Here is a 16,883-nt window from a genome sequence, read left to right on the forward strand (position 1 = left end):
GACACTATTATTCAAAGAGAAGAGAATCTTTGAGAATTATCTCTCCTGATTTTGGAAAATCAAGTATTAAATCTGGTCTTTTAAAAAATCCCCAAAAGAGATATAATAGCCTACAGAATCAGTTTGGCATGTAATTTTTCTGTCCACTAAAATATATCCTAATATTTACCTGAAACTTTATTTCATTGTATTCTTCTTATTAAATGTATAGTCATGGTAACATTTCCTTTTTCCCAAGAACAGCATTAATTTGCATTATCTAATGTTAACATACTGTCCCCTCTTTACAGTAGAATCCTTTGCCCAAACATACTAAATACTGATTTCCAAATATCATTTATTGTCTCTTCTAAGTCTTTCTTTGACTAAATAACCCTAGGCAGGCTTTCTCAAATACTATGTGGCAAATGCGTTTGGGTTCAATATTGCTGGGACTCTTTGGAGTATTGGTTTGTTAAATTTGGAATTCTGATGCCTTCTGCCATGCTGCCAGGCTCAATAAAGCTTTGTTAAATTGAAATGAGGTTTTGTTTTCATAAAGTTTTAGGCTGTTTAAAAATAAGCCAACCTAGACCACAGTATAGTTGATTATAAAGTTGGCTTACACGTGTTGAGTGCCCTTAATGTGCCAAACCATGTCCAAGATAAGCCATGTGGAAGTTAAAACGAAACAAGGAGAGCATTTCCCTAAAGCACAGTCAGTAGACCTGCTGGATCAAATCCTACGAGATATTTCCAATAATGAGTTACTCTTTTGAATACATTTAAATATGTTCTATCATGCCATCAACTTACTTTTAATAATTTGCCATGAAAGGGAGAAAATGAATGAATTCCACAGCATACATGTAGCTATGGTCAACCCAGTCTTTCCATAATTTTGGAAAAAATGAAAGCTTACCACATAAAGGGATTCTCTTTGTGATAATAAAAAGAAATATCTCCCCTAAATTCAGCCAGGAATCTGAACTGTCTCTTTCAATTTGGGCCTCAAGTAGAGTTACAGGGTGATGTTTCTAAACCATAGCCTGGTTCTACTTTTTTCTACTCTGATTCTAGTACATTCTCTCTTCACAGCAAGTTGGGGCCCAGGTCCATTAAAGGACTGTTTGGAATGTCACAACTACCTATTTGATGAACCAGGAGATATAAACACCCCTACATATTTAGTCAATACGGCTGATGGACTGGGGGCAGGACTGTTTTTCACTTTGGTGTTTTCATTGCCACTGACACCTCACCTCCCATCTAGAAAATCCTAAATACATATCTGCTAGGATTAATAATATATTCAATTTTTCACATTCAGAATGATTTCAGTGGTTTATAACAACAAACACAAAAAGCTGAGAACATGGTTAACTAATAATAAATATTCCCACTGGATACCTATTTGTGTTGGCCATTGGGTTCAGAGTTTCAGGTATAAGATTTCCAACCCTTATAATAAACTTGTCATGCAGGAGATAATCATTCCCATTTTATAGAAGAGGCCACAAGGCTTTGGTCCTGGAAACAGAGAAGCAGCTTACCGGTTAAACAGTGAAACTGCCTGACCTTTCATGAATCAGTCCTGAAGGCCACTTGTAGTCACTTCAGAAGCAAATAAGAAAAGACAGACATCAGTATTTGTACTGTAACTCCCACCTTCTGTATAAGGGGAGCCTTCTGTACAGCACATGTTAACTCTCACACTCAGCTCTATGCATGAAACCTAAGAAGTAGTAACTCTCTAGATTATTCTCTGAGATTCTTCTCTCAGGGGAAAAAAAAAAAAAAACTGGTAGTGGGGAGGGTTATTGCCAAAGAAAACATTTCAAGAGAGGGAAACAGAGCTAGCTCATTTGTATTAGCTGGTTAGGAAAAAATATATATAATTTATATTATTTTTCTGTATCCGTTTCATTTTTTTCCTCACTAGACTTCTGACTCCCTCTCTAACCTTACAATGCGAAATTATTTGTTTAGTGTATGGCTAATAATGCAAGGCTTAAAGGAATATTTATCAGTAAGTCTAAGCCCTTAAATTTAGCCCTCAGGATGAAACCTATACAGTCTACTCAGAGAATGAGGTGGAGAAAAGAAGTGTTGCAGTCCTTGCACTGAAGGGAAGCCTGTGTTGCTGTTCAGAGGGCTCAGGCAACCCTTCTAATCCCACTGCTGAGACTGTACATGTGAATGTGCACATACATTAGAACATTTATTTTTTCATAAACTCCGCTTGCAAAATGTCTCTTGAGAATAAACACAGATGTTTAAATATATTGACTTTTTAAAAAGTTGCTTCTAGTTTTTGCAGTTTCACTTAAAACATTTTAGAGGGTTTTTTTTTAGTAAAGAGTAAGGCTAGAATACATTCTTTAAAATGAGTACAAGAACTATTTAAAGAGCTAAAAAATGTTCACAGTATTTACTCCTTATAGTAATGTTTTGCGGAATTTTTTTTTTTTTCCTAAAGAGGTCAGAGTCTAACTAAGCCAAAAATAGTTGCAGTTCTCAAACTTTAAAATAATCATTATAAATTTAAGTTTTCCTACATTTTAGGGATGGAGTGGATTTGTATATGGAAAGTCACTCAATAGTGGAGTCATTTTTCCAGAGATCACATAAAGGCTGGCTTATGGTTCTTTTCTTGTGTTCCTTTGTCTTACCTCACTAAAAGGTCTAAGGATAACCATTCTCCAGCTTTGAAACATAATTACATTGAATTGGGTTTGGTGAATTGTACTGAACTTCTAGTTCATTTTGTTGCATTAACTTGTGGTTTTTGTACCCATCATAGTGGTATTTGTCCTCCTGGGATATGACCTGTTGGTTTTGATTTGAAAGGACTCGTATTCAGCTGAAACTCTTAAATCATGAGTTTTGAGTTTCTCTGTTGATTCCTAAACTCAGTACATTGTTGGCATCCCTTCAAATGTTCCAATAAGAGGCCTCCAGTTTCTTTTGTCTTTTGCAGCAAGACATCAACTTGACATCTATTTCATGGTTTAGAACAGATCCTCTGACTTCATTTTTGTGATTTTTTTTTTCTATCTGAATTAGGGTTACTTAAGTAATATTGGCTCTGTGAGGGTAGTAGCCTTTTCTAAGTTTGTCCAAGTACAACTTGGGTTTTAATGGATGTCTATGGCAACCCACTCCAGTACTCTTGCCTGAAAAATACCATGGATGGAAGAGCGTGGTAGGCTACAGTCCGTGGGGTCACAAAGAGTCAGACACGACTGAGCGACTTTGCTTTCAGAGAAGACACAGATGTACCCAACCCTGGTCTTACTATATCAATATTCTCCTTAAAAAATTATCTTTCCCTTGGGTTATTTTTAAGTTAGAACATATGATAGAAATATGAAACAAGAATATTTTGTGCATCTATAAATGCAAGCCTTTAAAAACAACTTACTAAGATATAATTCTCCATTTTTATGGTGAACCACTTTTGTTCGTTTTTCTTGATATAGATAATGTTTGTGTGGGTCTCACAGTTGAGATGAAGGCATAGGAGCAGACCTTGAGAACGCAGTCTCTGCCTTCCTGTGTAACTGGACCTTTTCTTTCATCTTGTCTAGGAAACTGTGTAGAGGATTAACCCTCTCCCTTTTCACAAGTTCTGGTCTCTACACAGAAAGAGGCAGACTCTGAGCAGCAAATGCTTTAGTTGTGAAACAGAAAATTACAATGTTATTTACAGAATGGTAATAATATTTATATTCAACATAAAAGCAAATAATTACCTAGTAATTCTATTTACTGAGCCAAAAATCCAAGTACCTATGATAATGCCTCATTGCTTTTGTTTAAATCCAAAGATCATAATTTTCAAGTATTTTTCAAGTAGAAAATGTACTAATATAAAATAGTACTAGATTTGTTTACCTAGAGACATGCATTTTAATTGGCTTCAACTAAGAACTACTCCCATTTTTTTTCTTTTAATCTGAGATGGAAACGGTAAATATATTCTGATGTATCGTCTTACTAGAAAATAGTGTTATCTTTGCTATTTTTCATTACACTTTTTAATGCCCAAAGGCACATTCAATAAATTCGAGGCATACAGCAGGTTTGGAATTATTCTTTGTTGCATATTAAATTAATTGCATTAAATACTTTTTACGTGCTTTTCTTGTCCAACTTCACATAATCACTGTAGATTATTGATCTAAAATGAATGGGTTTTAAATTATTTAAACTTTGCCACTGCTAGTGGGTTACCCTCGGAGACTTTTTAAAGAACAGACAGCTCTTTTCCCCCAGACTTTACATATTTCATTTGTTTTTGATATACATACCATTTATCTTGTATTAAAGAAAAATGCTGTGTTGTTTGTTATACTTTGACAGATTTACAAATTATTTCTACTTTTCTTTTAAACAAGCATATTTCGAGATAGCTCAAGATGAAATCGTTTGTGCCTTTTAAACCTTGATGGATGAACACTAACTATCTCACCATGTCATTTAAGTGCCTAAGTGTAATCTTTCTGAAGCGATTCTTAACGTCTATCGTAGAACAATTTTGTGTTTTCTTTTCAAGTCCTCTGAAGTTTCAAATACCTCTCTCCTTATTCTTCTTGGCGACAATCTGCAATTTATTTTTCTCCAGCAAAATTGAATCTGTTACTGCTTAGTATTCCTACCAGTTTGAAAAATGTGGTTTACATTGGCATCAGAGCAGTAATTTACATATATTGGGATAACAAGAATGCACGCCAGAAAAAGATCAACATAAAATGAAATGCAGAAAAGCTGTTTTCCTTCAACAGCAACTCAAAATAAAGCTAATAGAGAAATTGATGAGGCTCTGCCCTGAATGTGTCACTTGTTTCTTCTAGGTGAAGTGTGACCAGTATTGGCCCAGCAGAGGCACAGAAACCCATGGGCTGGTCCAAGTGACGCTGCTAGATACAGTGGAGCTGGCCACATATTGTGTTCGAACATTTGCACTTTACAAGGTTTGCTTTTTTTCCCCCCTCTCTTTCCCCTTTCCATTATTTAAAGAAAGCTTCTTTTGAGAAATCAAATATTTCAAGGCTTTACTTAAATCTTGATTCTATTGGCAACAATGAAGAATGAAATGATTCTTCCATTATCGCTCGGCAGTTTTTCTCCTTGTCTAGTGATTTGTCAATAAACATGGAACTCTTGCTCTGAATGCAAGTTTCGGCAAATGAAGACTGGATGAAGAAGAACTAGTTCTTTCTGTAAAATATGACAGGAGCACTCCTGATAGTTAAACCTGAGAAATGGAATGCTTCTCACCTAGGAATTTTGTCTTCCTGAGCAAATATTTGTCATTTACAAATAGCTTGTAGTTATAACTCCAAAGAGTAGTTCTTCCCAAGGAATACAGGATAGGGGAAGGAATTAAGAGAACACATCTACATGTTACCTTTCCCATGTTATTACACATCATACAACTTGAGGCTAAGAACACAGAATCTCAATCACTGTTCTTACTTTACAGAATGGTTCAAGTGAGAAGAGAGAAGTAAGACAATTCCAGTTCACTGCCTGGCCTGATCATGGTGTTCCAGAACACCCAACACCTTTTCTGGCTTTCTTACGGAGAGTCAAAACCTGTAACCCTCCTGATGCAGGTCCCATGGTTGTACACTGCAGGTAAGAACCTCTGAGAGCATTTTCCTCACAGTCAGAGTGTTTGTGGGGAAACACAAAACCGAATGATTTCTCGCTGGATATTCTCTTTCTAACCTTTTGATACTCTGGGAGAGTAACTGGCTTTGTAAATGATACAGGGAGTATTTTTTGGTCAAATGAGGTCTATACTATCAATAGGAAGGATTTGATAGAGTGCATAGCTGACTCCCCAGCTCTGGGAGATAAAAGCAAATATGGTTCATGCTGTTTTCTCTTTGGAGAAAACATAAATACATTCTTTTGAAATATATATATATATACAAATTATTGTTTGATAGATTCTTGTGGGCTGGGCTAATATAAACTTTTTACTATTTATAGGGAAAAATGCTGAACAAAATAACATTATAAACATACAAGCTTACAGAGACCATTTCTTACTGCTTGAAGATGCCTTCTGCATATTAGTATTATCAAGTCACATACAAAAATATTCTATTTTGAGTTTTAAATTTTTATTTAATAAAATATGTACAAAGACCTATAGATTGGAAGAAATTTTTTATGTACTCAAAAGTAATGAATCTGCATTTTTCTTAATGTATAATTTATTATTTTGTACTTAATTCTAACATTCTCTATATCACCACTCAGATTCTACTATAAATGTGTTCATACATTTTTAATTCTAAACTGATTTCTTCCAGTTTTCTGAATTCCCCTGAAGTGCCATTACTAACAGATTATTAAAGATATCTGGTCAGTTGTTTATTGCTATATAAATTACAGTTCATGTAACTTCATAGTAGTCTTTTGTAACCCAAGTAATTCCAATACTTAGAAAATATATAAAAGAAGAAAAGAAGCATCTATCATAAACCACTTCTAACATGACTTAATACTATAACTTTCATTCACATCCCATATTATACTATAGCATAATATAGTAGATTCTAGAAATAAGGTCTGTTTTTATAAAAAGCTGGATACCATGGATAGGTCAGAATAAAAACAATAAAATTTACCTGACTAACTCATGCTAGAGGAGTGATGTTAAACAATGGCCTGGCAAATTCCAAATAAGATAATGTTTTATTTCTCTTTTCCAGCATTTTTACCCTAACAAAAACTGATAGTAATATTACTCTTTATTCATTGAGTATTTTACAAATTCCAAAGCACTACACCATGCTTTACTTTTACTGTTTGATGTTCTTAGCAACAGTATATCGGATCAAGAGACGAGAACACAGAGTTTGGTTCAAGTAAGATAGTTGAGAAGTTGGAGGTACGATCAGCCTCACCCTATAATCAACTTCTTACTCCTCTTTAACAAGAATAGGGGTCTTTGAAAATCTGCCGCTATGTTGAAGTTGGGTTTTTTTGGCATGATTCTTAAATACTATAAATTATTGCTATTAATTTGAGCAAATTATTATTAATTGAGCAAATGCTTTTATATCATGAAATCAGATTTCTGGTTGGTTTTAGCAGGCTGTCTGTGTGTTCTGTTACACAAACATCTTTGCAGACCTCAAAGAGCCATTGAAACTGGTTGCATCGTGCCCCTCCTTGGCACAAAATCAACTTAATTATGAAAACCACACATGAAACATTTGCAGATGGAGTTTGGCCGCAGGAGAGAAAACAGGAAGTTTGGCCTCACTCAAGAAGTGTTGCCTTCCTAAGTCTCCTGGCAAAGATGCAATTCACACAGATGCATACCTATATACACACAGGTGTATACACTTACACACACAAAAAAAAAACACATACATTTATATATACAAAATAATAGAAACGAGAATTAGAGAAACCTCACATGTATGATGGAGAAGGAAATGGCAACCCACTCCAGTGTTCTTGCCTGGAGAATCCCAGGGAAGGGGGAGCCTGGTGGGCTGCCATCTATGGGGTCGCACAGAGTCGGACACGACTGAAGCGACTTAGCTGCAGCAGCAGCAGCACATGTATGATAAGATATCTTGGCCTCTTGATTTAGACAGGCAGTGTCCACACAGCCAACTTCCAGAGCATCATGAATCTTTGACTTGGTTACCTGTATGTTAAAACCCGCAAGCATAATTTTTTTGATGGAGTGGCAGAGGATAGTCATTTCAAATAGCAACTGCTCCTGTGGTATTCCAGCAACGCTGGTTTAAAAAGCTTCTCTAGGCAGGAAGGAAACTGCAGAAAGTGACACTATCCATGTCGCAAAGGGATCCTGATTAGTTACCATGAGCACTGTTGCAAATAATCACAGAAAATACTCTGGAGTTTAAATACTGAACTTCATGATTTCTCTTATGATGGACTTGATTTTTTTTTTTTTTACTAAATGATGAAGAAGTAGTAACAAACTCAAAGTAAGTCTAAGCGTTCTGCCACACAGATCCTGTGAGAAAGGAGAAGTTTCTGAAAGAAGACTGGTGGCAGATAACAAAAATGGAATGGGACTGGAAAAGGAGAAAATTAATTTTCCTTAAATAGTTTTCTCTAAGCAATAAAAGTAGCAGGACTAAAAAATCACTATGAGTAAACTAAATTCTAATGATCAATAATAAAAAGGACTTATGAGAACAGACTAGTACAAGCAGAGACAAGACCTTAGAAGGTCTTAGAAATTTTAAAATTTAGATATTTTCCATCATAGAAATACCATCAGATATTTCACAGTGACAGAGAACACTTTAATGCTATGGCTTTAGAATCTTTGATAGTAATAAATATGTTTTCAAGAAAGACCAAAAAAACCATTGAACTCTTAAAATGAAGCTGTTAAGGATACATAGAAATTAATCCTGCCATTCTAAAGGCCTTTAAGATAAAGACTGAACTTCTTAGTATTACATTTATCATCGAGGCCAATCTCAGCCTCAGTGCCTTGTTGTTCACTCTCGCACCACCCACCACTAGGTATATATTTCAAGCATAATACTCTCATCTCTGACTCTCAGCAAATGACTTTATCCACTCTAGCAGTTTACCTGTTTCCTTTTTCTACCTGATGATGTATATTCTTACTTCATAATCTAACTTACATCTTACATAGTACTTCTGTGTTATGGCAAAGGCTGCAGACTGGCCTTGGATGATCCTGCTAATATACATGATAATTTTTTTTCTTAACTTTGAATTTGAATGTCTTTAAGCTGGCATGCACTGTCCAGTTTTCCAAACTGTTCCCACTCATTTTTTTTTTTAACACACAATTCAGTTTATCTATTTATAAGAACTGTTTCATCTTATAGACATTTGAGTTGAAACCCTGGAGAAGACTTTTAAGCTCATTCCCCACTCCTCTTCTCATAGGAAGAATTGAAGCTTTTATTCTCTGAGCTCTCATAAAACAGGTTCACACTTAGCTTATTCAGCTCTCTGTGTGCAGATCACATATGTCATGCAGTCACAGAGGGCATGGACTATATGGATTATGCATGACCGTATCTCAGCTTTTACATTGTAGAAGGTGCTAATAGTTGCTTGATGAAGTTAATTGGATTCCATATGGCATTTTTAGGAATATTTACAGAAAGAGTGTGATAATTTCAAGGCTGGACTGTTTTCGGTTTTTTAACCGGAGACTATATTTTTGTCTCGTTATGTTGGAGTAACTTTTCAGAGCTTAATTAAGTTGCCTGTATCTTTCTAATACAGATTTCTGAATCCCCTTTTCTACTGCTGTATCCTTTATGTTCTTTCCCACATACCCTTTCATTCTTCAATTAAATACAGACATAGATCTCTGCTTTTGTAGCCACAATAATAGTTAAGGATATTGAACCATTCATCCACATCAGATAATCTTTCCTCTAACTGGAGAGGCCTTTCTCTAAGTGCTTTATATGTGTTGCTGTATTTTTCTCCTTATCGTCTACAGAGGTAGGAATCCTGATTCTTCCATCACACTTATACCAAAAAAAAAAAAACCCACAAGGCAAGAAAAGTCAACTTAATTGTCTAAGCTCCTGCCACTCGTGGTGCCAGAGTCATTATGTGCCCCAGGGTTACCGGTCTTATAAATCATGTAACTTTTCCAGTTTATCCATTACTTGCTTGTTCTCAGCTTCTCCTTTGGCCAACCACGTGGAGGGCATTTCACTTTTAGACTCATCCTGATGACTTGGTCAGCAGGAGAAACTTCTTCCTTTCTGACTCCACATCACATTGAAATGCTAGCCTTTATTTCACTCTTTCTATGTGAAAGGTGATTGCTAGCAAATGAGTTTCTTCTACCACTTAATCTTTTTAACATAATCACAACAGTTGCAAATCAGTGCGCCATTACTATTTTCCAAGTAATACTAAGCCCTCAGGTGTTCACTCATTTAATCTACTAAACAATATATTTTACCTGTGAGTCATATTTAAACACAGGGAATTATAGGTAATTTGCCCAGAATCAAACAGCTCATAAACTAAGGCCATATTTCAAAGTCCATGACCTGCTTACCCACCATTATATCCAGTTCAGACTTTTTCTTGCTGAGTTTTCCTTAGTTCCTTATACTTAATGTCTTGTAGATATCTGTTGACCACATGGTTACCAGGTGGATATTTGCAATTATCTCTACAAATATCGTCTCAGTGTTAGAGACATGCCATATTTTTTTCCTTATTAATAAAATTTGGTTTCGAAAGAGACTAAGGAAGGGAAGTTTCAGGCTATTTCATAAAATTATACATTGCATTTAAGCATATCATATCATTTCAGTCATCCTCTTAGGAAATAAAGACACTTTCTTTTTCCTTTTTCAGCCCTATTTGTGTTGTTTTTTTAGAATTGGTAGTTTATTTCTATTGGTATCAAAGGGATACAACAGCTGATTTTCTCTAAGTATTTGTTTCTTGTTAGTTGAATTCAGTTCAGTCAGTCGTGTCCGACTCTTTGCGACCCCATGGACTATAGCACACCAGGCCTCCCTATCCATTACCAACCTGGAGTTTAAACAAACTCATGTCCATTGAGTTGCTGATGCCATCCAACCATCTCATCCTCTGTCGTCCCCTTCTCCTCCCTACTTCAATCTTTCCCAGCATCAGGGTCTTTTCAAATGAGTCAGTTATTCACATCAGGTGGCCAAAGTATTGGAGTTTCAGCTTAAGCATCAGTCCTTCCAATGAATATTCAGCGCTGCTTTCCTTTAGGATGGACTGGTTGAATCTCCTTGCAGTCCAAGGGACACTAAAGAGTCTTCTCCAAAACAACAGTTCAAAACCATCAATTATTTGATGCTCTGCCTTCTTTATGGTCCAACGCTCACATCCATACATGACTATTGGAAAAACCATAGCTTTGACTAGATGGACCTTTGTCAGCAAAGTAATGTCTCTGCCTTTTAATATGCTATCTAGGTTGATCATAACTTTTCTTCCAAGGGAGCAAGCGTCTTTTAATTTCATGGCTGCAGTCACCATCTGCAGTGATGTTGGAGCCAAAAATAAATAAATAAATAAAGCCTGTCACTGTTTCCACTGTTTCCCCATTTATTTGCCATGAAGTGATGGGACCAGATGCCATGATCTTAGTTTTCTGAATGTTGAATTTTAAGCCAAGTTTTTCACTCTCCTCTTTCACTTTCATCAAGAGGCTCTTTAGTTCTTCTTCACTTTCTGCCATAAGAGTCCTGTCATCTGCAAATCTGAGGTTATTGATATTTCTCCCAGCAATCTTGATTCCAGCTTGTGCTTCCTCCAGCCTAGCAATTCTCATGATGTACTCCGCATGTAAGTTAAATAAGCAAGGTGACAATCAATATTCAGCCTTGACATATACCTTTCCCAATTTAGTACCAGTTTTTTGTTCCATGTCCATTTCTAACTGTTGCTTCCTGACCTGCATACAAATGTCTCAAGAGGCATGTCAGGTGGTCTGGTATTCCCATCACTTGAAGAATTTTCCAGAGTTTGTTGTGATCCACACAGTCAAAGGCTTTGGCGTAGTCAATAAAGCAGAAATAGATATTTTTTCTGGAACTCTCTTGCATTTTTGATGATCCAATAGATCTTCAAATTTGGCAATTTGATCTCTGGTTCTTCTGCCTTTTCTAAAACCAGCTTGAGCATCTGGAAGTTCATGGTTCATGTACTGTTGAAGCCTGGCTTGGAGAATTTTGAGCATTACTTTACTAGCGTGTGAGATTAGTAGAATTGTGCCATAGTTTGAACATTCTTTGGCATTGCCTTTCTTTGGAATGGGAATGAAAACTGAGCTTTTCCAGTCCTGTGGCCACTGCTGAGTTTTCCAAATTTGCTGGCATGGTTAGTGCAGCACTTTCACAGCATCATCTTTGAGGATTTGAAATAGCTCAATTGGAATTCCATCACCTCCACTAGCTTTGTTCATAGTGATGCTTTCTAAGGCCCACTTGACTTCACATTCCAGGATGTCTGGCTCTAGGTGAGTGATCACACCATCGTGATTATCTGAGTCATGAAGATTTTTTGGACAGTTCTTCTGTGTATTCTTGCCACCTCTTCTTACTATCTTCTGCTTCTGGTAGGTCCATACCATTTCTGTCCTTTATGGTGCCCATCTTTGCATGAAATTTTCCCTTGGTATTGCTAAATTTAAGAGATCTCTAGTCTTTCCCATTCTATTTTTTCCTCTATTTCTTTGCATTGATCACTGAGGAAGGCTTTCTTATCTTTCCTTGCTATTCTTTGGAATTCTGCATTCAAATGGGTATATCTTTCCTTTTCTCCTTTGCCTTTTGCTTCTCTTCTTTTAAAGCTATTTGTAAGGCCTCCTCAGAGAACCATTTTGCCTTTTTGCAGTTCTTTTTCTTGGGGATGGTCTTGATTCATGCCTCCTGTACAATGCCATGAACCTATGTCCATAGTTCTTCAGACACTCTGTCTATCAGATCTAATCCCTTTAATCTGTCTGTCATTCCCACGGTATAATCGTAAGGACTTTGATTTAGGTCATACCTGAATGGTCTAGTGGTTTTCCCTACTTTCTTCAATTTAAATCTGAATTTGGTAATAAGGAGTTCATGATCTGAGCCACAGTCAACTCCCAGTCCTGTTTTTGCTGACTGTATAGAGCTTATCCATGTTTGGCTCCAAAGAATATAATCAATCTGATTTCTATATTGACCATCTGGTGATGTCCATGTGTAGAGTTTTCTCTTGTGTTGTTGGAAGAGGGTTTTTGCTATGAACAGTGTGTTCTCTTGGCAAAACTGTATTAGCCTTTGCCCTGCTTCATTCTGTACTCCAAGACCAAATTTGACTGTTACCCCAGGTATTTCTTGACTTCCTACTTTTGCATTCCAGAATAAATTGGGATGAAGCTATAATTTCATTGAGTCTACTTCAATTCTTGACTCATGATACTTACTCTGAGTCATAGTAACCCCTTTTAGGACCAAGGGAATATACTTTCTTCATAGGAGAAATGTATTCATTGATGAATAAATATGAAACAAGGTTAGACCAAGACCTTTCTGCATCTGTCTTTTAAATGAAACAGTTCCCAAAGAGAGTAAAATAGAACTTCTGAGAGTAATTTCAATCTTTCACAGCATAGAATCAAACCAGTCTTCAAAACTGAAAGGAGCAGGAACTGTGGGCCAGATGTAGCTAATGTCCTGGAAGCATCAATGGGCCACAAAGGGTGACCCAGTAAAAATCAGATGACAAGTTGGGATTGGAACAGTTCCTCAGATCCAATCTTCATAATACTCTCTGACTTTATAGGTGAAAGCATGACCAAGAACTACTCAGGTCATATTCATAGCATAACCCTTTACTCCTAATTCCTGCCCAATATCGATTAAAAAAAAAAAAAGCCTTGTCAAGGTCAAAGGATTTTAGAAAGTATTGCATATGAGCATAAAAATAAAAGACCTTGTAATCTAAAGGCACTAAGCATGCTATGGAAAATTATTTAATGCATTTTTAACCATTCATTCTAAATTTCATCCTTTATTCTTCCCAGTTTTCCATTCAAATATCTCTTTAGATCAAAGCCCATAAGTATTGCCAAAGCATGTGATAGTTTTGAGATGCTGACAAGTATGAACCATAGACCCATATTTTCCTTAAAGCTGGGATTCATTTTCACATATAAATTAAGTAATAAGAGACTCTAGCCTTCTACAGATGAAAGACTGGATTGTTAAAAGTACCAACATCTCTGGATAAGAAAATGGGTAGAGTATACAAATTTATGGAAACATTTTAAGGAGAGAAGAAATAAATATGCCATGTGGAAACTATTATGCCAGATTCTGTTCTTATATATCAATAATTCTGCATTAAAAAAGCAAATTTTTAGCTAATGAAACAACATGGTGATATAAAACAGGAGGCCAGATCCTCCAAACTGTGATGGCACAATCCTGTAAGAGAAAAACACCTTGCCTCCCTGAAGTAGTTTAAAAGTAAGTGAATCAAAAGAAAGCATTAAAGGAAATTATATAGTGGCCCCATGGATATAAAATTTAAAACACAAACTGAAGGAGTTTGGGGTACTGGCTATCTAAAATGGAAAATTTGCTTGAAAAGAAGCATTATAAAGGCAGTAGAGGAAAAGTAAGACCAATATTACAAGGAACTAACTTCAAAGTCATACATTAGGGTTTATAATATAAAAAATGCCTTCCAGGGCAACTGATAAACTATCACCTTTCCATTCTCAGTCCATGCCCAAGAACAAACAAATCACTTTTATGTAGGCGTGTGACAATTTACAGAGCATCTCCCACTGTTTATTCAGTTTAATTCTAATAAGGAGAATGGTAGATTGTAATATTAATATCTACACAGTTAAGGAAACTGAGACCGAACAGTCTTAATTTGCTAGAGTGACTTGCTGTATATCACATTTTTAACTAGTGAGTGGAAAATCTGGACAAGAACCAATGCTTTATGATTCCAGGTCTTCTCTTTGTTTGTACCTTAACTGCTGTTCTCTATTTTGCTCAATTTTTGTTACACATGAGAGCAGACTAGGCTCCAGCCAATAACAGAGGTGGCTTTTTAGCAGATCTGAAAGGCCCTTTGGAGGCAGCATTGCATGATGGTGAGTACTGTGCATTTGAAATCAGCTTCCTGAAGTTCAAATCTCAGCTGCTGCATTTACTACATCTATAACCTTCGGCAAGTTAATTAAGCTAAGACTTGACTTCTGTTCAGTAAAATGGGATGATGATAGTATGTCCTTCATAGTATTGTCCATAAAAATTAAATAGGATGGTGTGTGTAAAGTGATAATTAGCCACCAACCTGCCTCTTTAGTCGTTTTGATGTTTGTATTGTCATTAGAACACATTATGTGTTTTCAGTTCAGTTCAGTTCAGTCGCTCAGTCGTGTACCCTACATAAAATATGTGGTTATTTAAATTGACTTTATTATTATAAAACAACGAAGAATACTGTCAAACAACAAAAAAGAATATGAGCTTGACTTCTATGTACTTTGTGATCTAGATGAGTAGAAAATGAATGTGTATGTGTATTTACCTAGAAAGTGAGTAGCAACTAGAATATTTAATACTAAAATGCAGAAGTACTATAATAATTATTTCCTTGCACCAAAAAAATTTATTAGAACAGATTGTGACTATAAGACCAGTTTTCTCAATTCCACATTTTTGAGATTTGAGTCATGCAATTTTTGTTTTGAGGAACTGTCCTATTCATTGTAGGAGGTTTAGCAAGATCCCTGGCCTCTGCCCACTCCCTACAGATGCAACAACCAAATATTTCTTCAACCATTGCTGACTGTCCCCTTGGGGGTAAAGTCAATCCAATTGAGAACCATAGCTATATGACAGTGAAACTGATTTTTGATTGTAGCAGAATATATGCATCCAAGTGATAGCCCACATCAAAGCTTTAAATCTTGAAAACCCTTCTTTGAATGACTCTCTTATTTTAAGGTTTAGGAGAACTTCTCTCTGAGACTTACATTAAGAATCACGTTTTAACTTTTACAGAGAACTAGACTAATTACTTGAAAAATCATACAACAATACTCCCTACCTTGATCACCAACCATACAAACCAAGACTTGACTATAACTGTCTCTTGGTACTTTAAAAAAAAAAAAAAAAGGTAACCAATTCCAATATCACTAATTATCAGAGAAATGCAAGTCAAAATTACAATGAGGTATCACCTCACACCAGTCAGAATGGCCATCATTAAAAAAGTCTATAAACAATAAATGCTGGAGAGAGTGTAGAGAAATGGAAACATTCCTGTGCTGTTGGTGGGAATGTAAACTGGTATTGCCACTATGGAGAACAGTATGGAGGTTCCTTAAAAAAACTAAAAGCAGAACTACTATATGATCCAACAGTCCCACTTCTGGACATATATCCTGAGAAAATCATAAATCCAAAGAGGTACGTGCACCCCAGTGTTCACTGCAATACTATTTACTATAGCCAAGACATGGAAGCAACCTAAACGTCCATTGACGGAGGAATGGATAAAGAAAATGTGGTACGTATAAACAGTGGAATATACTTAGCTTTAAAAAGAATGAAATAATGCCACTTGTAGCAACATGTATGGGCCCAGATATTATTATACTAAATAAAGTGAAGTAAGTCAGACAGAGAAATATATCATATGTCATATATGGCATCTAATTTTTTTAAAGTGATACAAATGAACTTATTTACAAAACACAAACAGACTTATAGATATTGAAAACACAGTTATGGTTATCAAAAGGGAAACATTGGGAGGAGGGATAACTCAGGAGCTTGGGATTTACATACACACAGAACCATATACGAGATAGATAACCAAAAAGGACCTACTGTTTAGCACAGGGAACTCTACTCAGTATGCTGTGATAACCTATATGAGAAAGGAATCTAAAAAAGAATGAATATATGTGTATGTATAACTGAATCGCTTTGCTGTACACCTGAAACTAACACAATTTTGTAAACCAACTATACCTCAATATTTTTTTTTTAATTCCACCTTCAAGGACAAAAATGTGCCACCATTAGGCAAGTCAAAAGAACAGGTGATAGGCCCTCAACTCTGTTGCCAAAAAGGAGTTCCAAAAAATCTTTTACCCCATGGCAGCACTGCTGCAATAAATCTTCAGGCTCCGAAGGTGGCTACTTTTATGGGCTATGCTGATCTTTCTTGCTAAGATATCAGTCATATTGCTTCATGTCCATGCTTGGTATGAACGTCCTGCATTCTGGCAGTTCAAAACAGTAAGCCCTCGGAATGCTCTTAAGTGGCCTATGACTGTCCCCTTTTTTCAAAAATCTAATGGAAGCCAAAATAAAACATTAGGTGGA

At 36.0% G+C, this 16,883-nt stretch overlaps 1 protein-coding gene across 24 annotated transcripts in view; it reads left to right on the plus strand.

The window, feature by feature from the left end:
- PTPRD (protein tyrosine phosphatase receptor type D) overlaps positions 1-16,883 on the plus strand; it is a 2,527,413-nt gene that overhangs the window by 2,472,490 nt on the left and 38,040 nt on the right. For all 24 annotated transcript variants that reach the window (XM_070794551.1, XM_070794552.1, XM_070794555.1 and 21 more), the window contains 2 exons: positions 4,836-4,955; positions 5,468-5,622. In XM_070794551.1, the coding sequence (XP_070650652.1) occupies positions 4,836-4,955; positions 5,468-5,622 (275 nt within the window). The remainder of the gene's footprint in view (positions 1-4,835; positions 4,956-5,467; positions 5,623-16,883) is intronic.

The sequence above is a fragment of the Bos indicus genome, chromosome 8, assembly GCF_029378745.1.
Source record: "Bos indicus isolate NIAB-ARS_2022 breed Sahiwal x Tharparkar chromosome 8, NIAB-ARS_B.indTharparkar_mat_pri_1.0, whole genome shotgun sequence".
In the NCBI taxonomy this organism is placed as follows: domain Eukaryota; kingdom Metazoa; phylum Chordata; class Mammalia; order Artiodactyla; family Bovidae; genus Bos; species Bos indicus.